The sequence below is a fragment of the Arvicola amphibius genome, chromosome 1, assembly GCF_903992535.2.
Source record: "Arvicola amphibius chromosome 1, mArvAmp1.2, whole genome shotgun sequence".
NCBI lineage: Eukaryota > Metazoa > Chordata > Mammalia > Rodentia > Cricetidae > Arvicola > Arvicola amphibius.
The window spans coordinates 79,545,436-79,570,340 of NC_052047.1; the positions used below are offsets into that span (position 1 = coordinate 79,545,436).

A 24,905-nucleotide genomic window follows, 5' to 3' on the forward strand; every position below is an offset into this window, starting at 1 on the left:
TGTGTGTAGTGGGGGTAGTGATGCTAATTACATGGATAGTGGTGGTGGTGCCATTGAGGACACTGCTGTTGGTGGTGACAGTGGCAATTCTTGTGACTGTTAGGACAATAAATTTTCTAGGAAAACAATCGTACTACCTTTCAATATTTTGTTTTAATTTCTTTTCCAAACGTCTTGGATTGTATAAAGGAGCACGAATTTCCATCCTAATATCAGAAACAACAATAGTTGAAGTCAACACTTGACATCTGATGGTGATAGGTAGGATAGCAGTGTGTCAGCATTAGCATAGCCTTGGTTCTTGGTCTGAGACTCCAATTATCTTGCCAAGGAGCGTCTTCTGCACTTTCAAAATAATATTTCTAAAAATGAGGTGTGGGCTTTGGAATTTACCATTTCTGTGGTAGTAATTTAACATCGTCCAATTTTCCCTGTGTCTGTATCACACACTGGTCACGTTGTCCAGTTCACAACCTCTGCAAAGCCTGTAAGAACAATGCTTTGCTCCTTTTCAACTTAGCCCAATTTTTTGCATTAGCAGTTTTGAAGCAGATTCTCTAGAACATTACCGTGCAAGCTATATACAGTAAATGAACGTCTCTCCTTTTCTCTGCTTTGGAAATAAGTATATGTGTATGTTCCTGTCGGTGGCTGTGTACTATTGGCCTTAAGGGGACCTCAAAAGTCACCATGCAGGGGGAATTAATTGTCAGTAGGCATTCTTACCTTGAATAAGAGTTTCCAAATACAGAAGGATAGATTTTTTTCATAATGTAGATTAAAATTTTGTATTTATCAGTTGGTCTAATTTTTTTGTTTTCCTAATGCTATAAGTCTGATGAAGAGCATACACTTTTAAGTAGTCTTGTTATTGCTACCTGTGTTTTATCTCAAAGTAACTAATTACACAGAGTTGTTTGATTGAAATGGATTTACTTTTTAAAATACAGTGGAGGGTTGATGGGGACAAGTGAAAATGAGGATATGTTTTCTCTAGTTACATATTTGTAATGTATACCTTATCAAACACACCGCCACTTTAATTTTCAGAGAGAGGGTAATGGGTGGCGCTTTTCCTAGTTTTATTGGGGAATGTAATATTTTATGGGACTCAGTAATACTCACAGTTTATAAGCCAGTCATGTTAGAAGCTGGATTACACATAAGGAACCCACGTGACTCCAAAAGCCACAACTGTTACCACTTCGGCATTTTCAGGGACACTTGAGGCGCATGCATCTTTAAGTTGAACCTTGTTTTTATATTAAACAAAAAAGAGAGATTTTTTTGAAATTTTTATCCTGATAAATTAAACAATGTTCCCCAACAATTTGCTCATTTTGGTTGTACGTCCCAATGTGTTTGTTACCATTGTAATTATAAATTTCTTGCAATGAAAGAAGGAATTGCGTGGGAGGCAGACTATGACAGAAGTAGATGATGCGACCTCTTTGACCTCCCACCAAGAGTCAAAAGACAGGAGAGCGCATTGTCAGCTTCCCCACTGGTCCATTAAGCTCGTGATGCCCCATCCTTCCCTCTGCAGCCTCTGTGCTGTCACCTTTCCCACTGGTCACCCTGTTACATGGGAACTGGTTTATCTTTCCCTCTGAGCTCACCGATCGCAGTCTCCTGTTGACAATCAATGGCAATTGTCCAGGGTAGCTTTCAAGGGCTGTATGAAATTAAGCAGCTTGTCCAAACTGTCAATCCCCCCAGCAGGCATGGACTCCTGGTGTTTAACATTCAACAATAAACAGACCACCAGACGTCGTACTTGAAGGAGAGTCTAACTGACACTAGAGAACGCTTCCTCTCTTTCTTCAACTAACTTTTGTGTGTCTAGAAGGAAACAGCTGGGCCTCCTGGTGGATCCCACTGCTTAGAGATGCAAGGCCAGCAAGTTTAGTTTATGAATGAAAGGCCAAAGGCATTGCACACAGCTTCCTCTGACAGCAAGGAGAAGTCAGAGAGTCAGACTCTCAAAAGCCAAGAAAAGCAGAAGCTAGAGATGAGAACCAATTCTTGTTCGTGGTAATAGAGGCAGAGTATGTAGAGTGTGTTCTCCAAATATGGTCTTTGTCATACTGCTCCCCTGTCCATCCAGACATTTGGTGCAAGCTGTGTGGCAGCTATATACTGTCCTGCATTTCGGTAATAACCTAGCTGAAGGCGATAACAATCCTGCCACCCAAAGATAGTTTCTGCATAAATAAACATATGTATTAATTATTTTATATAATTGTATTAATGTATAAAATATGTTAGCAACTATCCAACTTTTAGATCACTGTGATTATTCCTATACAAGAGTAATTCGTCACAATTGCTTTATGACTTAATGTGGAAAACTATCAAACAGATGCCAGTAAAGCAGAATGAAAAAGATGTGCATCTTTTTTCCCTGCAGATGTACTGGGCCAGGTCTCCAAGGATGTCCGCTACCAAGGTACGTGCTGTGACTTTGGATCTATGACCAGAAGCCATTTCTGCATTCCCTCAAGCCTTTCAGTTTCTTCCAAGTCCTCTGGGCCAACCACAGGTCTCCAGTTCTGCCCTCTCACCCTGTGCCCATGTTGTTGGTCAGTGTAGGGCATACGTGATGGACTACGCTCGGGTCAGCCCCATAAGAAGTCGACAGTGTGGACCAGCCCCCTCTATGTATCTGTTTCTAGCTTTGCGGGCACAGCAGCTCCACTTAAGTCTTGTCTCCTCTAAAGGTCTCCTCTTTTCTTCTAAGTAGCCCAGGTGGTCATGTCACAAACATGGTGTGAATAACTTTCCGGTCAAATGACCAAGGTCCACCTCAGTGACGTTTTCTCTTCTCTTCTTTCTTGAAACAAATTTCCCAGAAAAGACAATGAGTTTTCTTCAACATCTTTTTTTTTTTCTGCTAATCACTTTCCACTATTGACAGAGATGCCGCCCTGAGAGAAGTGAAATTGTGAATTTCTCCTCAGAGCCATCATGCAGAAGTGTATCACCAGCATCTGGTGGAGAACTGAGATTGTCTACGGAGTACCTGCTTGGTGCTCAGGCTTCTCTCTCAGTTGTGGACATACCTACAAATATCCCTTTCCTTACTGTCTCTTCCTTACTGCGGTGGTTGGTACCTTCTGCCGTCAATTGAAAGAGTCAAATAAAATAAAGCCTGTCTCAGTCATGAGACCCTTCCAAACGCCATCTCCTCTCAGAGCTTCCAAGATGACTGCCCCAGCAGAGCTCCCCCTGTCTTCCAGGCAGCCTCTATGATACTATGATACGGTTTCCCATACAATCCCCGCCTTGAAAGTCAGTGACCATTCTTTGTTAGCATTTCTTTAGTAACTGTTTTCTCTTCCAAACTCGTGACCTCCATTTCCCGTGACTTCTCATTTAATACATTCTTGAAAACAAATTTTCCTGATATATCCCAATGTTCCTTTTTATTGGTGAAAACTCATTAAATTTACTAGCCGGAGGTTTGGTCTATAGCTCCAGAGATGACTTGTATGCCCTGAGAAGGAAATGTACTTCATCTCACGAAGAACAGTTGGTTCAATTAGGGAAGGTCTGCAAGGACTTTGGTACCTTATCTAAATGTAAATAACAATGATAACAAATCTTTGCTATTCATTAACATGTCTACCTGAAAATAAGAATAAATTTATCAGGAACTCAAATGGAGGTTGATTCTTCAGGATAATAAACGTTCAGTTTGCCACCACCATAAAAGAAATGAAAAATAATCCTTAAAGAATCTAAATTCAGATTTAGGAATATTAATTCAGATAGTCATTAGTGAAACTGAAGTCATGACTTCCGATTTTTCATCTTTCTGAAATTAGACTTGACCTTGATGAGACAGAGAAGAGAATGTATTCTTGGGCCTGGGGGCAACACTTATAGCAACAATGATGCTTTTTATGTCTAAATCATATCATATCAGTTTTTACTTCCATTGAGTTCATTCACATGATGATAGCTCAATGGGACTGGAAGAACTCCCAACATGGCCATGGGAAAATATTTTTTTTCAGTTGTATATATTTTTTTCAGTTGTATATATTGTTCTCTTAGAAAGGACAAGATGTAAATTCATATAAAAAGCAATACTTACTTATACAACACAACCATATAGCTTAGGTTCAAGAAACATTATGGAACAGCGGGGGAGGGGAAGATGGTAAGAACCAGAAGACCAGGTTATCAGCTGTGAGATGGTCTTCTATATATCTATGAAAGAAAGCTCTGCACTCATGAATTCCCAAAACTATAGTTGTCTAAACAAGATCTGCACAATGACAGTACTTGTTGGCATGCCAACATGCATGTGGAATCTCATAAAGCCCAACCCCTAGATAATAGCTACAGGCAACTCGTAGCTGCTAAGAGAGGGAGGAGCCGTTTTCTCCAGATACAAGCCCCTGATAGGTTATCCAGTTTCTGTGCTCATCCCTAAACCCATACACACATGAGTATATGAACAACATAAAATGGACTCAGCTGGGTTGATTTTATATGCGTGGGGAGTAGGGGTAATTGTGCGTGTGTGAACAATTAAAGAAGAAGAGATAATGGATTTGAGAGGGAACAGAGGGGCATGGGGAAGTTGGGGAAATATAGGAGGAACAGTGATAATGGAAATACAGCACTCATATATGAAATTATCAAAAAAGTAAAAAAAAAACCTAAAAAGTGGTGTTGACATCTGGATTATTTCTTGAATTCTATATTATTTATTTTCTCCATCAATGATTATAAAAAATAGTTATCATAATAACAGACATTCAGATGAAACCTCAATTTTTGTTTTGTGGTGTTTTTTTTTTTTTTTTTTGAGAAAGGGTCTCACTATTTGGGTAACCCTGGCTGTCCTGAAACTCACTATGTAGACCAAGCTAGCCTTGAACTCACAGAAATCTGCCTGCCTCTGCCTTGAGCATTTGTTTTAAAGACATTTGCCACCAATGCCAGGCCCTATGGATACCTCAATTTTTTTTAATGCAAAAAAGGGAGCTTACTTGGAAGCAAAGAATGTTGGAATCCTTATCTTAAAACTTAGCCCCCAGTCTTTCCCTCCAGAATTCACACAGTATCCCAGTCTCTGAGATGATTTTAAATTTTGTTTATGTATTAAAAGTACAGGATATATGTGAAAGGCCACTGTTACCTTCTCTTTCTCTCAACCTCATTCCAGGCCCAAGATCCCATCCATTGCCATTGGGATTGTGGGTGGCCTCCTCTTTATACTCGTGGTGGCCCTTGGAATTGGCCTATTCATGCGACGACGCCACATTGTCCGAAAACGTACCCTACGCCGCCTACTTCAGGAGAGAGAGGTGAGGCCTGCTGCCTGTGGGTCAGTGACATCCTCAAGACCCTCAACTGTTGCCATGGAGAAAAGACCTTCTTCTGGGAGCTTACAGTGTGAAACTTTATAGATTAGATGTGGTTTTCGCTTGCTATCACTGTAACAGGCACTCATGATAGTCCATGTATAAAGAATAGAGGTTTATTTGCTTTTTAGAGTTTGGGGGTTAGCAGCGTTACTTTGGGCCTGGGTCAGGAGTCCATGATGGAGCACATTAACTTACCACGTGCCAGGAAGAGGAAGCTAGTGCTCCACTGTCCCTTCTGGATCTCTACCCCAGTCACCCGAAGGGCTCCCTGTGGGCCTCACTGCATAAAGCCCCCACTATTTCCTAATGGCATCATGGTCCATTTTTAACACAAGAGTTTTTGCAAGACACTTGCCCATATCAGATATATAATTGCCACTATGAATTATTTGTTAGGATGGAAGAATCAGGAAAAAATGTCCAATTATACACAATTTGTTTTATTTCAGTATCTCCATTCAACAAAACGTACATGTCTTGGGCACTGTCTTTGAAAATTCAAAGCCTAGGGGAGACCTGCCTAAAGGGTAGCTCCTGTATGTGTATACAGGAAAGCAATTAAGAAGAGAGATGTTGAAATCTTACAATGGTCCCATGATCGAGATGTTACTTTGGGAGACAAGTCCACTATCCACACAAGTGGATGTTTCTTTTTGAAACTCTTTGGAGTGGGTGTTAAGCCATTATTATCCTTCAGCTAATGCCTGTGTCCGGCACTGCATTAGAAACCATGGTCCTTCATCAACATAGAGATGACCCAAGCAGTTATGGCATAACATTGTTCTTGTTACTATATTTTAATTAAAACTGATTGACATAGACCTAGATATGGAAAACACAGGCCTCAAATATAGCTGTCTTGTTAAACACCTGCATCAGAAGCCGTGGGTTTCTCCTGTAGATTACTACATTCTGAAGAAAAGGTGTGCATGGCTCCTTTTGAACATGTGTGTTGAGTGCTTTGTAGTAAGGCATGGCTGCATGCTGTCATCAGCTGGCTACTCTTACCCTGAATACATCTACCATACATATCATATATTGTGGAATGCAGAGCTAACAGCTCAGGTCTGCTCCCTTCCTCGCAGCTCGTGGAACCACTCACACCCAGCGGAGAAGCTCCCAACCAAGCCCTCTTGAGGATCTTAAAGGAAACAGAATTCAAGAAGACCAAAGTTCTGGGTTCCGGAGCATTTGGCACAGTGTATAAGGTAACATTCCTGGAGACAGTTGTGCACCTAGCCCTGGAAACTAGTGTTTGCCACGCATTTCCTCCCTGTGTGGGTAACTCAGATTCACCAGCATTTTGGTGACTTTTATCAACATTAGTCTGTTTTGCTGAAGGTGTAGGAACTGCAGTGCTACCCCAGGATATTGAAAAAATGTTTGTTAGCACTGTGAGATCAAAAGCATTTTCTCTTCCTGAACTAGAAGCATAGGTTGGGAGTCTAGCTGGTAGAGAGGGTGTTTTTTTGTTGTTGTTGTTGTTGTTTTGGTTTTATTTTTGTTTTGTTTTTTTGAACTGTCAGAATAAACCATATAGTGAACATCTCAATCTGCTTTTTCTAGGTCCATTTTTCATAATGTCTATTCCAGTTATAACTCTGAATGATCCATGCTGCCTTTACCACTAGCTGCATTAGTCACTTCTCTATCTATGAACAAACGCCACGGCCAAGGCAACGTATAGAAGACTTTATGTTAGTTTACAGCTCCAGAGACTTAGAGCCCAGAATGGCAGGGCAACATGGCAGCAGGCTCTAGGCCTTGCGGCAGGAACAGGGAGATGGTTGTTCTCATCTTCAAAAGCAAGCACAAAGCAGTGGGAACAGACCAGAAAAGGTGTGAGAATTTTAACCTCATGTCACCCTTGAGGCGATGTGCTTGCTCCAGAAAGGGTGCTGACCTACAGTTCTCCAAACAGTGGCATCAGCTGGAAAAACGTATTCAAATATCCAAGACCATGGAGAACATTCCTCATTCAAATTAGCACAAGCATAGATTTTTGTTTTGCTTTGTCCTTATTTTTTTTTTTAAGAAAGGTTCTTACTATGTATCCAAGACTGATCTTAAATTCAATTATCTTGCAATGGTATCAAGTGTTGGGATTACAGACATGGGCCATTAATCCCCTTGAAATTTTTATATGAATGTTTGTTTTAAATAATTGGAATACAATTATATCACTTTGTCCCCTTTCACTTCTTCTTCTGCCCCTCCAGGTACCCTTCCTCCACCTTCTCCCATGACTCCTACTCTCCAGTTGATAGCTTTATTATTATTATTGTTAAAATATACATGTATATTTATACATATATACATATATGTGTGTATATATGCAAATATAGATATATGTATATATATGAACAAACATATAAATAGAACCTGCTAAGTCCATTTTTGTTGTTTGTGTGCATATGGTTTCAGGGCTGACCTCTCTGTATTAAACAATCGATAAGGCAGCTCATCTCCCCGAGAAGCTAAATCTCCTTCTCCAGGAGTTATTAGTTACCCATAGTTCTTTTGCTGGGGATGGAAACCCATGAAATCTTCCCCCTTCCACCTTAGCATGTCCGTTGATGTGGCAATGTTCCTGTCTTGTTTATGCAGTCATTTCTAGGAAAGACTGTTTCATGTCAGACTTTCTCATAGTCTGGCTTTTAACAAACTTTCTGGCACCTCCTCTGAAATATTTCCAGCTGATCTCTGCATGGTGTCCAGCTGTGGTTTTCTGTGATGGTCTCCATTTGCTGTCAAGAGAGGCGTCTCTGATATGAATGGTATTTGTTTTCATCTAAAAAAATTATTCAGATTCTTCAAGCCTGGTAGCTAAGTGTCTCTATGATATAATGAGTCCCAGCACTGTCAACTTTGCAATGCAGAGCTCTTGAAGATTGGAGTTATTAATAAAAATCCATCCAGTTCACAAGGTAACATGTTCTCTGGCCTGACTATTTCAGGTTAATGCCAGCTTTCTTCTTCATCTCAGGGTCTCTGGATTCCAGAAGGTGAGAAAGTCAAAATTCCTGTGGCCATCAAGGAGTTAAGAGAAGCCACATCTCCAAAAGCCAACAAGGAAATCCTTGATGTGAGTTTCTTTTGTTGTCAAGCTGCCTACAAGTTTCAGGACCCCGGAAAGCACCTATTCTGCTTCCAGCCATCACAATGCTCGATTTTAAATAATTTTCACCACTATATCATACAAACTACGTTTTCATCTCTTCTCCTCCTTCCTGATATAGAAAATATGGTCCTCTCCAAGCCTCACCTTACCCCTACACCCCAAAGAATGAATGCTCAGAATTTCCACACATGTCCCAGGGCCAGTCTTGATGCTAATTTCTTAGCATGTGTTACCATAGTGACTGCAGGATGCACCCACAGCCCAGTGTTACCAACGAAGGAGTGGAGGCAGAAGTTGCTCAGATTGTTATGGTTGAGGTCTGAAGTGCATCACAACTTCTGAAATGAGGATTCATTTTCCTTTGCTGAACCTGTTCTTCTTTACAATGGTTTTATTTTTTTTAAAGATGCCAGAGATCAATGCCTCTGGATGACTACTGGACTGTTGCCCCACCTCCTGAGCCCTCTCCCACGCAATTTAAACATCATCTCCCATGCTGCTGACTGTTACTTTCCAGAGCCTTTAGGATGTTCAACGAGAGCAGCATCTTGCTTTGAATTCTACTGAATTCTCCCCCACTTCTCCTAGTCTTCTTAGCTCAAGATGGGGCTGAACCCAACTGTAAAGAGGTTGATACAAAGAAGCCATCTAGAGTTATGCCCAAGGTTTAATCAGCATAATACACTAGGAACTGGGTAGATCCCACTTCAGTATGTCGGAGCTTCTAATAAGATGTTGAAAACTGCTCTTTTCCTGAGACAGAAGGTTGAAGTGAAGAGAGGGAAGCTTAGGGAAACCCACACTGCCCGTTCCTAAGAGATGATGGTGCATGAGTCCAGTGTCACAGAAAATCATGCATGCTGGAAATATACCTGTCAAGCAAAATCATCTTACATTCTAAAGCTTACAAATCAATGCCAAGTCTTGTTCACAGAACCAGGAGGGCCAGGAGACAGGGGCTTGTAAAGGCGTTTTGCTTACAGTCTATCACTTGTACTTGTTGAGAGGAAAATTGTTTAGTCAGTCTTGATTCCTTAGTTAGTATTTTAATTAATTTTGGATGCGCTAATAAATTACACCCAATAATGTGGATTTGAGCAGTGTTTATAAGGTAATAATATAAGGAGAGTTTACAGTTTGGAAATATTCTGAACGATAGCTACGTTCCAGAAAGGAGGCAGGAGATCTGCTTTTGGGGGACTTGGAGGTAAATAGAGTAAAGACATAAAAATCAAGTGCACCCCTCATCTGAAGGCCCCTGCCTCACTTCTGCTCCTTGACCCCTTTCTCCTTCCATTGCTCATGCTCGCCTGCCATTGCCCTTGTGTCTTCTTCCTGTCTCCTTTGCTTTTCTCCTTGTGTGTCAGCTGTTGTGGCTATGGCAGCTAGTGTATGGTGACCTTGAGGCTTTCTGGCTTGCTTGTCACGTGGCTGTGTCTGCCACACACTCAGAACAGCTTCTGTGCAGGGCCGTGTGCTGGTGCTGGAAATCAGTGGGGGCGAGGGCACTGAGAAACTGGTTGCTGCTGAAGGAAGCAAGGCCTGTGGTCCTGAGGCCAGTTTCAACAGGGTGCTAAGCAGAACATCAACCAGCATCGCCACAAGAACAGTCCATAGCAAACATGCTTTGTAAATGCTGACATTCACTTATAAATGGTTCCGGTGACCCCACACTCTGTGGTCTAGCTCCCCTGTCATGTGGTTTTTAGTGACTAAATTAACTGGGAAAGATTTTTAAATTCTACCCTTTCACTTTTCTTAAAAATGGGCGTGCATGCGTGCGTGCGTGTGTGCGTGTGTGTGTGCGTGCATGTGTGTGTGTGTGCGCGCGCGCATGAGCACACACATGCACCTTCATGAGCTCATACTTGTGCACATGATAAGCAAATGCCCTGAGATGTATGCTCCACGGCACATGTGCAGAAGCCAGAAGACGACTTGTGGAGTTGGTTCTTCCCTTACATCTCTACACAGCCTGAGGGCTGCAGGAACCCAACGTGGGTCATCAGGCCTCCACAGCAAGCACCATTACCCGCTGAAGCATCTCACCTGCTCGCTACCACTCATTCTGAAGTCCGGACTTAAGGAATCTAGCCTCCCCTGGAACCCTTTGCTCCCATGCACAACACAAATAATTCAGAGATGACTGAGACAGCAAGGAAGGACCCTAATCTGCTATTAGCAATAGCGACAAATAATGGCTTCTCTGGGTCACCGAAGCCTCAGGGACAGACTGCCCCGCAGTGAGTCTGGGACAGAAGCCATCAGGGTCTCCCCTGTGAGTACTGCCTGCTTCCAGCTGGTTCCGAGATTGTTGTGGGATACCAGGCATATTTGCTGCGGGTCACAATGCACCATCCCGGCTTCCAACATAAACAGGGAAGAACAAAGCTCACTTTAACGTTCACACACGACTACACAACACTCCTATTGTGCGGGGTGTGGGCAGGAAGTGACAGCCCAGTTTTGTTTGTCTATCATATTTTAGGAGAACAAACTGGCGGGGCTCCAGGCTCTGTGTGGCCTGACGCCCACGCCCCCTGCTCTGTTCCTGCCCCAGTCATCGTCGGCCAATGGCAGTTAAGCTTCTCAAACTGCTCCAATTTTGCAGATGTTTTCTTCTCCCCCTTGAAAATGAATACAATATGTGCCCAAATCTCCGGCACATCTTGAGAAAATAGGCCCCAGCCAGAGGATTTCTGTGCTGTTATGATTGTACAGCTTCCCAGACCCAGAGGAGAGATGTGATTCGTGCTTTTCTGGCAATCCCACGGCCTGATAATTTTTCCGTATACGTTCCAGTTTCAATTTTGGCCAGGCAATGGAAAGAGAATGGAAAACAGATTTATATACGGCAACATATGTGTGTGAGTGTGTGCGGGCATATGTGCATGTTCCAGTGTGAGAATGTAGTATGTAAGTATGTAGGCTTGTGTGAACGTGTATATGAGGGTCTCAGATGCATAACTCTCCATCTCAGAGGCTGGAACCGGCACGCGAAAGAACTTCTCCAGTCGATCTTTGCAAGGGTGTTGTGGGCAGGTTTTCTGACCCAGATGCCCTCCCACCATCCAGTCCGAATCAATTCTGCTGTGTTGAGAGGGGAGATCTTCCTCTAGACTGCCTGCAGGCTCAGATCACTCCTGTAAAATAGGGTCTCTAGAGTGACTACGGCCGCTAATGAGCAAATCATTCTCCAAGACGTGCTGAGATCCAAATTTAAACCCCACAAAGCCCTAACAGCATCATCATTTGCCTTGAGATGTAGGGCAGAGGGTCATCTCAAGGAAGATACTAGTATTTCCTGAACTCTGGCATATCAGGGTAACTCAGATCCCCTTTCATCAAAGCCTTTGCTAACGGCAAAGTCTTCCATTTGGGTCTTTTGCTGTCCAGCAGACCTGCAACACACAACACCTAAAGAGAGCTTACCTCCCACAGTATAAGAGTATCTCAAGGACTCATGTAAATATCCCGGACACTGGGGTAGAGAGTGCAGGCTTTGAAACTCAAAACAAAGGCATCCCATTTTATCTGTAAAGGGATCCATGTGCCTCTCCCACCGGCCACTGCCAGGGAAACAATTGTAACGCATCTGCTGGCCTTGCCTTGTAGGAAGCCTACGTGATGGCCAGTGTGGACAACCCTCATGTGTGCCGCCTCCTGGGCATTTGCCTGACCTCCACCATCCAGCTCGTCACACAACTGATGCCCTATGGCTGCCTCCTGGACTATGTCCGAGAGCACAAGGACAACATCGGCTCTCAGTACTTACTCAACTGGTGTGTGCAGATTGCAAAGGTAAGCACAAGCGAGCTGTGCCTAAACGGGTTGCAGAAGGAGCCGGCGGCAGCTTTAGGACGCCGGATCAATGCTTCTGTGTGGTACAAAGTACCTTGACTTGTTGCACCGTGCCCTGGTCTTCCAGGAGTGACAGAGGTCATTTGTAAGCCAGAGCACATGGGAAGACAATTTGGACCTCTGGGTTCTCTGGGGAGATATGTGTGTGTCTGCATCTTTACTTTAGATTAAGTTCAATTGCTTGGCTTCAGCACACAACCAATGCCCACACGCCTTGGCACTGGGTGTTCGTCCTTGTTGGATGTTGTCCTTTTTTTGTCTGGAGTTCTTTTTGGAGGACACTGTGGTGGTTTGTGGCACAGTATGGTGGTTTAACTATGTTAGGACTTTATAGTAAGGCCAGCAATACAGGGTGAGGTCAGAAGAAGAAGGAACATGATGGAGATAGCCGAGTGGTGGTGGCGCACACCTTTAATCCCCGCACTCGGGAGGCAGAGGCCGGCAGATCTCTGTGAGCTCTAGGTCAGCATGGTCTATAGGATGAGTTCCAGGACAGCCAGGACTGTTTAACAGAGAAATCCCGTCTTGAAAAACAAATCAAAGCAACAACAACGGAAAAAGATGGAGATGGTTTGGACATGTGGGCATGGCAAGGACTAACACAAAGCCTGGTGTGCATGTCTGAGGAGGCCAGCGGGAGGAAGGGCTACTTCTGTGTCTCCCACCACAGGCATATTCCAAAACCAGAGGCTAGCTGAGGGAGCATACATCCTCCCCACCCCCATGGGCTGAGGATGAGCACAGAACAAGAGACCAAATACTTAACTGTTCATAGGCTTCCGAAGCACCCAGACTTTCATCTCAAGTTTCTCCCATCTCAGCCTCAGCCCTGCATCATCTTTTGGCACCAAACTTGGATGCGCAAAGGACCACAGGAGCAGAGGCAAATGGGCTCCCAGATCTGGGCCATCTCTCACTGCTTACAGGCCCTGCTCACTGTGGCAGTTGCTCCTGGCATGCAGTAAGGTGTGTGCTGAACTCGCCCCACCCATCTCAAACCATCAGTGTTTGTACATGTGACCAGATCAACTCTTTCTGCGATCTGTGGCATACGATGAGGTCTACTCCTTGGTATGAAAACCTGGGCCAGGCTGGAAAATCTTCAGCCCCCTCCCCAGTGATCAAGACTACGGCATGCCCTTTACATACCTGTGCTGCAGCATCCCAGATTTGCTAGGACCACTCACTCCTCTCCAGCTAGGATGGCCATGGGTTTCAGCTGCAACCATCGTCTTGATGCCCTGCACAGAATACAGGAGCTAAGTGAGGACTGTTTGGCAGTAGCCCCAGAACAGGGTCATGGGTACCAGAGTTGCTGTGTCTTCCTGTTGCTGCTAAATGCTTATTACTTGTGTGTAGTTGTCTCTTGGTACTACCGTGATAGAGTCCTACAGATCTGGTGTCTTATCACAGTAAGAGCTTATTCCCTCATGTTTCTGGAGGCCAGCAGTTTGATCTCACCATGGCTGAGAGACACTGGCTTTCAAGGCTCCTGGGGAGGCTCAGTGCTCACTTCTCTGAGCCTCTGGTGTACCCAGCACTCCTTAGCTGTGTCAGCTTCGCTGCACTATTGGATGCTGTCTTCATCTGGCTTTTTTCCTATCTCTGTGTTCAGAGGCCCCTTTATTTTTACATGTAGATGCCAGGCACTGGACTTGAACATAGACAAGCACTACACCAAGAGCAGATTTTAAACATTCTCACCACAAAGAGATGAAGTTATGGCTATGCTATTCCACTTGTCTCATTTTCGTCATGTCAGGAACACTCACAGAAACATCAAGTCATATTCCATAAATACATAGAAAAGAGGTACCAATCTTTGGATTTAGGACTCATCCTAAATCCAGGTTGATGCACCTTACCGCAACATCTTTCAGTAATTAGATTTTCAAAATCCTACTTCCAAATAAAGTTCCATTCAGTAGTTCTAGAAAGATGTGAAAATTGGGGGACACTATTCAGTCTACTTCAGTAGCTGATCTCTGGCTAACCCAGAACAGCTTTCACTAGATATAGGATGGTTTCGGAATCATACCCAAGTCCTTGCTCCTGAACCCTGGAATTCTCTCTTACAGTTTCCTTCAAGATTCCCTAAGGATCTTGATGCTCTTGAGGATATGATACTCTCCTTTCTCAAGTGACCTCCTAGCTTACTCTGCTTCCTTTGTTTCCACATGCCAATCACTGGGAAGATGTGGTTTATTCTTGAGTCTGTGACCTCTTTCCCCTACTGCATCCCCAGAATGGGGCAGAACTACCATAATTCTATGTTCCCTAGGGCCAGCTTATCCTGCTTGACTACTGATGCCCAGTTCAGGGGATGTTCCTGGAGACTTAGCATCTCAGGTTCCACAAGAGTGAATCTTCTTAAGGATGGTGCACAGCTGAGAGTAGAATGCCTGCCTACCATGTGTAAGGCCCTGGATTCTATCCCTCACACACACACACACACACACACACACACACACACACACCCTCCAGGTTGGCAGATGGACCAATCCGACTGCAAGAATAATGTCATCCTTTTACCTTGACAGACAGAGAATCTCTGTGAGTTTTGCCCACTAGGCTTACCATTTCAATGAACTATAAATTCAAATCTTGATTCTGACATTCATGAGTTGGGTAAGCTGGGCAAGCTGCTCAGTCTTCTTCAGCTGCTGAGTGCTGGTGTGTTCCACCATCTGTCTTTGTGCATAGTAGGACAGAGATCCGCCAGTCTGTCACCTGCTTTGGGTTCCAGTATTCATCTGTTGCTTACTGAATGCTCCCTTCCTTCTTCTTCTCTTTTCTCTCTGGCTAAACAAGGTCAGCAGTGGCTAAAATCAGGGTAGCTCTAACTTGAAGTGTTTGGATCCAGCTGTCTATGAGTTTTACTTTATTTGAAAGTAGCCCACACTTTTCTGTTTCTGATTTTGAGTCTTTCTCCCACTCCCCTGTATCTTCATTCTCACGCTGGAAGTTTGAGTGACTTCTAAACCGCCCTCTGAAAGCATGACGGTGCACACCACAGACAGCAATTCTGCATAGGGTGGTTACCATTCAAGCTTGAGTTGCCAATGTTTCTGAGGTTCCACTGTCTCTTAAGATAGTTGTCTACATAATACTAATCCTAATATCCTCATGTTATTTAAATCCACTGTTGTAATGTTGTACTTTGCTTATATTATTTTGTCTGGAAGTCTTTCCATGTTTGGGTCAGTTCATTCTTTGCCTGTGGTATGCCTGCTTGGGAATTCACAAGGAAACCTTACTGTGCCATACTGAACTAGCCAAGTGGTGGAGAGTACACCCCTAAAGGAGATGAGCATAAAACCTTACCTACCACTAAACAACCCTCCCTCACACTGCCCCCACACCTCCCTGCCACACTTTTATGCTGTCGTTTTTATATTTGGAACGCTAAGCCCAAGCAGTGTTGTCTGCTTGGATGGCGGCTCATCTTGTTGCCTGGTCTTTGACTGCTCTTATATTGGTAGCTACAGCTGCAATGGTTCCCTTTGGCCTTCACAGACTCCTTTGACATAAAAAGAAAATACACAGTGAAGAAGACCACCTTATACTGAAGTAAGAATTATGTCCTATACACTTTTAAAGTCAAGTTTTGTGTGGAGTCACCATTTATAGGAAAGTAATTTCATGGTGGAATTATATATGAAAATTGTTTAAGACTTTGTGGAGCACAGACTGTGGTTCTTGATTTACGACTTGGAGAATGGGATTATGATAGATTACAGTCTCTTAGTGGCAACCTATCTCAGTACTAAACAGTTTTCCTTCACAAGAGCAAAGGAAACCTTCCCAGAGGCATTTAGTGGCTGAGCACAAACTAAAGTCCTAGCATTTCAAAGTAGGATCTATTGACTCACAAACACCTTCGCTGACCCACAAAAGCTTTGACCAGCTTCTAAAGTTTTCTAGATACAAGATAATTGTCTCAGCTAACCTACCAAGAAGCTCAAAAATGAAGGCTGGGAGGAAGGAAAAGAAAGATGGAAAGAGAGAGGAGGCAGTTAGGGAAGAAACCAGTATAGGACTGAAAGACTGTAAGTGAATTCTTCTCTCCTTACCATTTATGGCAAAAAAAAAAAATGGATTTTCTTCTCTACATATAACCTGGTGAACCTCAGGAGACTAAGTCAGGAAGGTTTATGGAGTCTCCCAAGCTCCTCGCTCCATCATTTACCACAGCTTCCGCTTAGTGGGATGGGTTGCTTAAGTGTGGACATTTCTATTGGAATAAAACAACTGGTAAATCCAAAAGTATATCGCTTCAAAACCAAGGTCATGAAATACAAATTCCGCTTGGCAAACACCACTACTGTAGCACCCTTAACTCCTACATTATTGCAGAGCCCTACAATAAGCAAAGTTGCACAAGCTAGTCATTTTCCCAGACTCTGGACAGCAGAGATTTTCTTGTCGCTGGGATTGAGATCTCACAGAATTGAGCTTCCTGGCAAACATTTGTCTGATGACAATGCCTGTACATGATCCTAGGACCAGGGTTTTGTGAAATATTCAAGACCACTGTTTGAGGCAGGGATTCTCAGGAAGACTGGTTTATGGGAGACCACAACTCCATGAGCACCAAAGCACATTTAAGTCAGTCTTAGTTTTAGGTTTTCACAATAAAAATTAGGAATCATTTATTCCTAGAGTTGTGGATTAATATTTTTGGAGTGTAGTTTATCATGGGTAATGAATGGAAGCCTAGGAAACCGAAACTCCTGCAAGGAAAGCTGCAGCCACGGAGTCCCATTATAGTAGAGGAGTAGGAACAGGAGAAGATGAGGAGAATGGATAAGAACTTAAACAGGACCTGGTATCTGTGGAGATGCATGCAGATGTGTAGCTGATATCTGTGTAGATGATGTAAGGCCCTGGCCTGCTCCGAATACCATCAAATATGATGCTTCCTACTCCGGTGCCAGCTGGACTCTGTACCACTCAGATCTGCTCCCTCAACCATGGCTTCTGCAGACTACAGAACAGGGCTGTGCCTTAGAGTTTGGGTGGACCTCCCATCTCAGCGACTGAGAACACAAAGCAGAGAGGAATTCAACGCACCCGCCGCTCCTGTCCACAGACAGAACGGCTTAAAGATCCATTTGCCTTGAAAACACACACACACAACTCATAATAATGATTGCACAATACAACAGTACCCATGCTAAAAGGACCAGATATTTGTTTTATTTCAATTATGTTAATTTTTTCCTTATAGCCTTCAACTTAAAAATTATAATTAAATGTAAGTCGTCAACATAAACTGAGCCCTTTACAGTATAAACATAAAAGGCATGCTCACCAAACCCCAGCTAGACTCAGAATGAGCATTGAACAGCATGCACACCTGTTCACATTCTTTTCCTGCGCTTGATGCTAAAGCACAGAAATGCTCCCCAGCCGTCTCCCAGCTCCCCTCCTTCCTTGCACAGGAAAGTGTGGGGGCCACTCAGTCTGGGATTATCCTTATCATGGTTTCTAGGACAGAACAGAAATGGATCCTGCTCCAGCCTCTCTGAACTTTGCCCAAGACATGTGGGATGGGCAACCCTTGGGAAATTGGTCTTTAAATGTCACTCTCCGCTCTCAGCCCTTTCTTGTCCTGCAGGGTAATGTGCCAGAAAGACCTTTGGTATCCCTGTGAGGCACACAACTAGGCCAGCCCCTTTAAGCTGAAGTTCCAGTGTGGAATTCTTCAAGTTCGCTTCTTAACTTCAGCTTTTCCGAAAACCATTCTTGCTGTCCTGTAGCAATTAAACAAAAATAAATTTGCTAAACTCAATTAAAGTAAAAAGAATCAGGAAATGGTCCTCCCAGGAGCCCTCCCTCCCCGGGAGCTAATGCTGATATTACTATTTAGATTCTGAGAGTTCATAAGCAATATTACAGTGCTTATCTTTAGTGACCTGTTAAAATATAACCTTGTTTGGTTCGGAGATGGTCTCTCTAACTGCCTTGAAAACGCAGGGCAGAGTGAAGTGGATGGATTTCTGTCTAAGTTCCAGTGGATCTAATCTCGCTGCCCCCAGTTTATTTGACTTAAGACCCTTGCTGAGCTGTGGACCTCAGAGCATGTGGGCACTCTCCTCTGGCTTTTCCAAGACTCTTCTGAGGAAATCTGTGTTTACAGTGAAGCCATGATGTCCCTTTAAAGCTCTGAGCCTGTGGGTGTGATGAGCCAGCAGGGCTCCCTGGGTTTATCGGACTCACACAATGACAGGAAGTCCTTGACACACCACCAAGTACTAGATTTTTGTTGTTTTGATTTTGATAACACAAGCAGCTTTGGCCCAGCTGGGCAAGTTTCCTTCACAGGCCACAGCAGGGGAATTAGGACCAATTCCCATGGTATGTGGAGACTGTGAACTTGTCTGAGGAACGGCATGATGGTGGTCTCTAACAAGTGGCCAGCCCTGCAGGTACCCACACAGAGAGGCTGGCTCACTGTGGTGGCAGCCAGTGCACCCTTGGGACTTGGACATGGCTGCTATCGTTCATTAAATTATTCATTCTTTAAATAAGTGCTCAAGATGTGAACCAAATCTGTGTGGAGAATTTTAGTGTTGTTTCAGACAGAGTCTCCTAGAGCCCAAACTGACCTTGAATTCCAGGGTATCCTTGACCCCCTGATCCTCGTGGTACTACCTGTGAAGTGCCAACCACAGGTGCGCCCCACCATGCCTGGGTCTCTTTTGAACATTTAAAGCAGTGAAATAAAAGTCAATACAGGTAGTGGTGTGGAGTTTGAAATGCCCTCTCAAGCTCTCCTTGTGAGTTTAACAAACGGACAAAAGACAAGATGCTTTAGACAGCGGCAGGGGAAGAGAGAAGGTGACGGGTCCTCTACACAGAGATGGGTATGAGACTCATCACTTTCAGCCTGTGCTGCATCCCCACAGTAGACCCCAACATGAAGACTGGATCACATGGTGGATAAGCATAGAAGACAGCAAGGGTGAGAGAGGGTAGGGATGGAGGAGAGGCAAAAAGAGAATGGGCGCAGGGAAGTCAGAGAGAGAGAGAGGTGGGGAGAGAACCAGAGAGGACATTCTATGCAGGCAGAGGGCCACGTGTTATCACCCCTTTTCTAGTAGGGAAAAGGTCATCATATTTCCTATGTAGACTCCTTACTCTTACAAGACACAAGAATGCCACAGACCAGAACAGTTACAGTTCCATAAATCAGAGAGATGGCTGGAGCCAAGGAGGCAGGCTCTGAACTGCAATCAAACAAGAGAAAGGGGCAGAGAAAATAAGTCGTGTGATTGGGCATGTTTCTCTGGCTTCTGTTCCTTCCTTTCCATTTGCCCCACATCCCTCAGCGATTTCTAACTTAGGAAGTGCTAGTCCAGAAAAGACTCGGCCAGTTTCCTCTTGCGTAGACACAAGTACTCTTCACTTTTATTTCTTTGCACCTGCAAACCTTCAAAAGGAAAGACATACGCTGAACAGCATCTAAAACATGTAGGCACTTCCTAAATAATATGATAGAGTGGGGAATAGTTCTTGTTCACAAGAGACCTGGACAGTTATTGTATTTTCCAAGGGAAAAAAGACTACAAGGGTTTCTAATGTTGAGTTTTTGACAGCATCCTCCTGGAAAGCTACTTTCTCGAGATGGCTGGTTCTGCCCTCAAAATGAACATTATTCCATTCTGACAGACCAAGCCAACAGTAATTTTTTTTAATGTGAGAATCTGTGCAAAAACAAGCAAACAGTTTGCCCGGAAGTTTGCAGGATGACCCATCTATAGGTACTCTCTGACAACGCACTAAAGTGGAGGTGCCTCCACCATCACAAAAACACTTTGACAAGAAGAGTTGGTTAAAGCCTCACTCATTTCCGTGGTGTCCTCCGCAAGCCCTGCTGTAGGTCAGCTGTGTATAGGAGAGTTCATAAAGTATCAGGCTTAATGGGAAGTGGGGGATGGGGTCCAGCCTCCTGGCCCGAGCACAGAGCTATATTTACAAATAGAGGAGAGAGTGTGGAACAAAACACATAAGACCCCAGCACTCTTGACTCCTTTGTGCCCATCCCTCCTAACGAGCGTGGCCCTGTGTCAGCAGACCCCAACAATGTAAACTCCAGGGGAGCCCCGCTCAACTGATCCCACACCAGAGAAGGAGCAGAGGCCAAAAGTGATGACCACTGGCCAGCAGGGAGGAAAACTGCCTGTGACAGGGACCCCAGAAGGTTTGAGCGAAGACAGCAGTTCATAGGGGGTGCCTCTGGGAATTCACTGTACATCGGTGTGCTAGCTACATCTCAAGCATTATTTCTTTATTGCTATTACATCGATGATTCCAATTGCAGCAGAATTGCTCAATTTACCACCTCCACGGCAGCCAAGGAGGTGGTTAAAGATGGTGTCTTGTAGATCATATTCAATGCCCATGTCCTTTTACAAAAAAAAAAAAAAAAAAAAAAAAAAAAAAAAAAACTCCACTGTAAAGACTTCTTTATTGGCAGTGATTCACAGAAGACAGCCTAAGGAAAATGACAAAGGTATGCCTGAAATACACCAAGGAATCCTGCTCTGCCCCAGCCTAGTGAGTTTGTGGTAGCCCCCTTAAAATAGAAGAGAGCTGATGCCTGAGGCCTCACAGCAAGCTGTAGAGGAAGCAGCAACCTCAAATCTGCAACCAACAGCTGCGTCTTACTCAACCACTGGCCTTTTCTGTGTGTAACTTGAGTATCTGGCTGGAGAAAACTTCCTGATCACATGTGGTTATAGCTCCATTCACTTGTCATTCATTCAGGATAATTACCAATGTTTACCAACTGCAAGTTACAAAGTATAAAGCTAACAGCTTCTTCCCTGGTGTGTGGAGCAGTCCAGGGATTCTTACCTACTTCACCTTGAGTCCAGGTGCATGAGCACCACCTTCACGTGACCCTGGGGCTCCTCTGGACGGTTCACTCCCTCACTGTGGGGCTCTCTGTGTTTCAGGGCATGAACTATCTGGAAGATCGGCGCTTGGTGCACCGTGACTTGGCAGCCAGGAACGTACTGGTGAAGACCCCGCAGCATGTCAAGATCACAGATTTTGGGCTGGCCAAACTGCTCGGTGCTGACGAGAAAGAATACCATGCCGAGGGAGGCAAAGTAAGGACCTAATAGCGGATCAGGAAGTATTTCCCTGACAACCCAGACCCATCCCCCTCCCTGTCAGCTGTGGGCGGCATTTGCCAGCCACTCTGAGTGAGGTCATAGGAGCTGCCACCATGACCTGGGGGCTAGTCTACTTTGTGAGTGGAATTTGGTGAGAGAGGCGGTGAAGAGGGAGACCCTCCCCACAGGCCAAAGAGAGCAAGCCCCCATCTCCAGGGGACAGCGACGTAATAACAGCCAGCCGTTGAGTTCTACGGCCTCTTCCAGGAGGAAAACACCCTTCAAAAAACCAGTTGGGAAATATCACAGCTAATTTAGTAGTAATCTCTCTTGAGACTCATATTCAATAAGCTGGGTTGTTCTGGGAGTTCCGGTGAGTCTGTTGACTCATGCTGGAGAATGGCAGTGAGGGGGGGGGGCTGGCTATCTGCCCTCTCTAATGTTTTCAGTCCCTTCAAGGCCTCGTCACAGCCGTGAGGGGTGCACAGGCCTGCCAGACTCTCCAGATGACCCCCCAGCCATCCCTAGCTACAGCACGGCTCTAAATAGCACTGTCAACCCCGTGAACTCGGTTATTGGAAACATACCCAAAGTCTGGGATGGAGGGCTGCAGGGAAATACCACAGCCTTAGTTCATCAAAACGGGCCGTTACTCAAAACGCTCTCAGTCTCAGCTTTCATGACGTGGCTCTGGGACCCACCTGTTCTCTGGCGTATTTTTAAAAATCCCTGCTGAGAGGGAGCAGAGACCCTAAGCCTGGTAGGGAGGTCACCTGACTTTCCAAATTAGTCTTTGTAATTACACCTAGAAGGACTACTTCTTTTTTGTCAGCTGTAAGCTGATAGTCTTCTTGCTGCTTTATCTCACTTTGTCCCAAGGTGCCGATCAAGTGGATGGCCTTGGAATCAATTCTACACCGAATTTATACACACCAAAGTGATGTCTGGAGCTATGGTGAGTCAAAACGCTGACGCTAATGAATTTGTACTAAGGCTAAGCTGGTTCCTATTCATTGCTAATTAACATTATAGGCTCTGACACGCAAGTGTTACCTCTCGAGACAGTGGGCATTAATAATGGCGTTGCTGTCTATCTACCGTACTAGGAGAATCTGACAAAGGAAATGGAGCTGGGCTGCCACACCAAGTATCGCTAGGGACAACCAGGAACTCATGCTGCGGGGAAGGTCATAGGGGGAAAAGGACCAGAATGTAGGTTAAGCCCCTGCGTGCAGAAGTCAAACAGATATAAGCTCTTGCTTTGAACTTGAAAGGGATGGAAGGAAAACAGCAAACGAAGCATCTCTGATAGATAAATGATGTTTTCTCATGAAACGCCCAAGACTGTTGGCTCATGTCATATTTGATTTAATATCTCTGTGCCAAAGAGAGTAGCTTGACAGGAGTGAACCATGAGGATATGTAGGAAGTAAATAAGAAGAGGAAAACAGTTACCATGTGTTGCTCAAAAAAAAAAGACCCTCCTCACCCGGCCCCAGTTCTTCTAAATACAGCATAGCCATGCCCAGGCCTACACTTCATCTGTGCGGAGTGACCATTCAAGCCAAGCCTCCTTTGCATGTTCTTCCCTTGTCTTCACCGGTAATAGCCTTGGTTGCTGTGTCAGGCACTTGGTCCTTGAACGTCCCACCAGCAATTCATAGAGAAGTTGGAAAACACTGTCATTATGAAACCCGACTCTCACCTCAAAGGGAATAAAGGATGATTTATTCTGAACCAGCCATGGGAGGTCATCACCAAAGAACACAAATTCAGGGTACCCTGAACATCTCCCGTGGAAGCAGATCTATCAGACTGTATTAACTACAGGACAAAGAACATTATGTATCAAATGCTTTGCCGTTTACAGCCATATTCATACGGTCCTTTTTTTCCACTACTGTGAGTGTAAGGTGCTCAGGGCAGCTGGGTAAGTGGATGGACCTTGTTCTGTGGCAAACTCAGATTCCCCAGTTGTCCTTATCTTTAGGGTTATTGTTGAACTATTCTCCTTATCAGTCAACAACTGTATGTCTGACATTAAACTAAACATTTGATGTCGAAGACCTCGCTAGGTCCTTGAAGCCAGGCTATGAAACAGATGCCACTATCCTACTTGAAAGGCAAACCAAAGGCATCGGTAATCAAACCAACGACTTCAAAGCTGTAGAAACATGAGTTTTTAAATACTTAGCCACGTTAATGACTAAAGACTAGATGATGTGCTGACCATGAACTCACGAAGCAGTAACTTTCTTTGCCTGCTTTGTCTGCTCAGGCGTCACCGTGTGGGAACTGATGACGTTCGGGTCCAAGCCTTATGACGCGATCCCCGCTAGTGAGATCTCATCCATCCTGGAGAAAGGAGAACGCCTTCCACAGCCGCCTATCTGCACCATTGATGTCTACATGATCATGGTCAAGTGTGAGTGCCTGGGGCGACCATCCACACTCTTGTCGGGCGGCCTGAAAGGGCATGACTACCCTTAGCCAAATAACCAAGGCCGTCATTTCCCTGAAGAAACAACATCACTCTTCAAGGCAGGCACACGATTCCAGAAACATCATAAACACCTCCTGCAAACATTCTTTAGGAATCACTTGCTTGACTCATCCTCACCTCATATGTTCCCATCTTTGCAACCAAATAAACCAAAGACTTTCATAAGCCATTATTCCAAAATATTCTATTCTCCGGGTTGCTCAATGACCCTACAAAGTTGCCTTACATTCTGAGACCTGTTGCCAGAGAGACTTCATGTTTTTAAATGCCTAACAATGAGTCACCAGGGGACTTTGATAGAATCAACATTTCTGCTCTGGCTTAAACCTTTCAAACAGCGGATTTACGTGAGGTCCTCCCGTGGCACAGCCGTTAATCATTTTAATCTCAATAGGAGTGTGCCTTTGGATCAGGGCTACTAGTCCACACAAATCACAAGTGTGCTCAGCTCAGAAAATAACCTTACCCACGAGATAGCACTGGCATCAAAACATAGCACGGGAATGTGAAGGTCATTGTTGCAGCTTGCTGTGATAAAATATGGACCAAAAGCAACTTGGAGAGGAACATGTTTCATTGGCCTGCAGCCCACTGTCCATTGTCAAGGAAAACAAGGGCAAGAACTCAACTCAGAACCTGGAGTAGGCACTGGCTTGCTCTCCCTGGTTCACTCAGCCTGCTTTCTTACATAGCTGAAAACCACCAGCCTAGGGGTAGCACCACCCACAGTGGGCAGGAAACTGTGAGATTGGAAACTGTGGGGGGGGCGGCCCGCCCACTACTCATTAATCAAGAAAATGCCCCACAGGCTTGCTGACAGGCCAATCCAATGGAGGCATTTCCTCCGTTAAAGTTTCCTCTTCCCAGATGACTCTAGTTTTTCTCATAGTGACGGAAACCAACCAGCACAGCTG

General features: G+C 44.5%; 1 protein-coding gene across 4 annotated transcripts in view; it reads left to right on the plus strand.

The window, feature by feature from the left end:
• The window catches only part of Egfr (epidermal growth factor receptor), a 173,597-nt gene that overhangs the window by 142,491 nt on the left and 6,201 nt on the right, over nt 1–24,905 (plus strand). For all 4 annotated transcript variants that reach the window (XM_042054959.1, XM_038326971.1, XM_038326979.2 and 1 more), the window contains exons 16-23: nt 2,411–2,449; nt 5,180–5,321; nt 6,467–6,589; nt 8,368–8,466; nt 12,118–12,303; nt 21,327–21,482; nt 22,368–22,443; nt 23,767–23,913. In XM_042054959.1, coding sequence (XP_041910893.1) covers nt 2,411–2,449; nt 5,180–5,321; nt 6,467–6,589; nt 8,368–8,466; nt 12,118–12,303; nt 21,327–21,482; nt 22,368–22,443; nt 23,767–23,913 — 968 coding nt within the window. The remainder of the gene's footprint in view (nt 1–2,410; nt 2,450–5,179; nt 5,322–6,466; nt 6,590–8,367; nt 8,467–12,117; nt 12,304–21,326; nt 21,483–22,367; nt 22,444–23,766; nt 23,914–24,905) is intronic.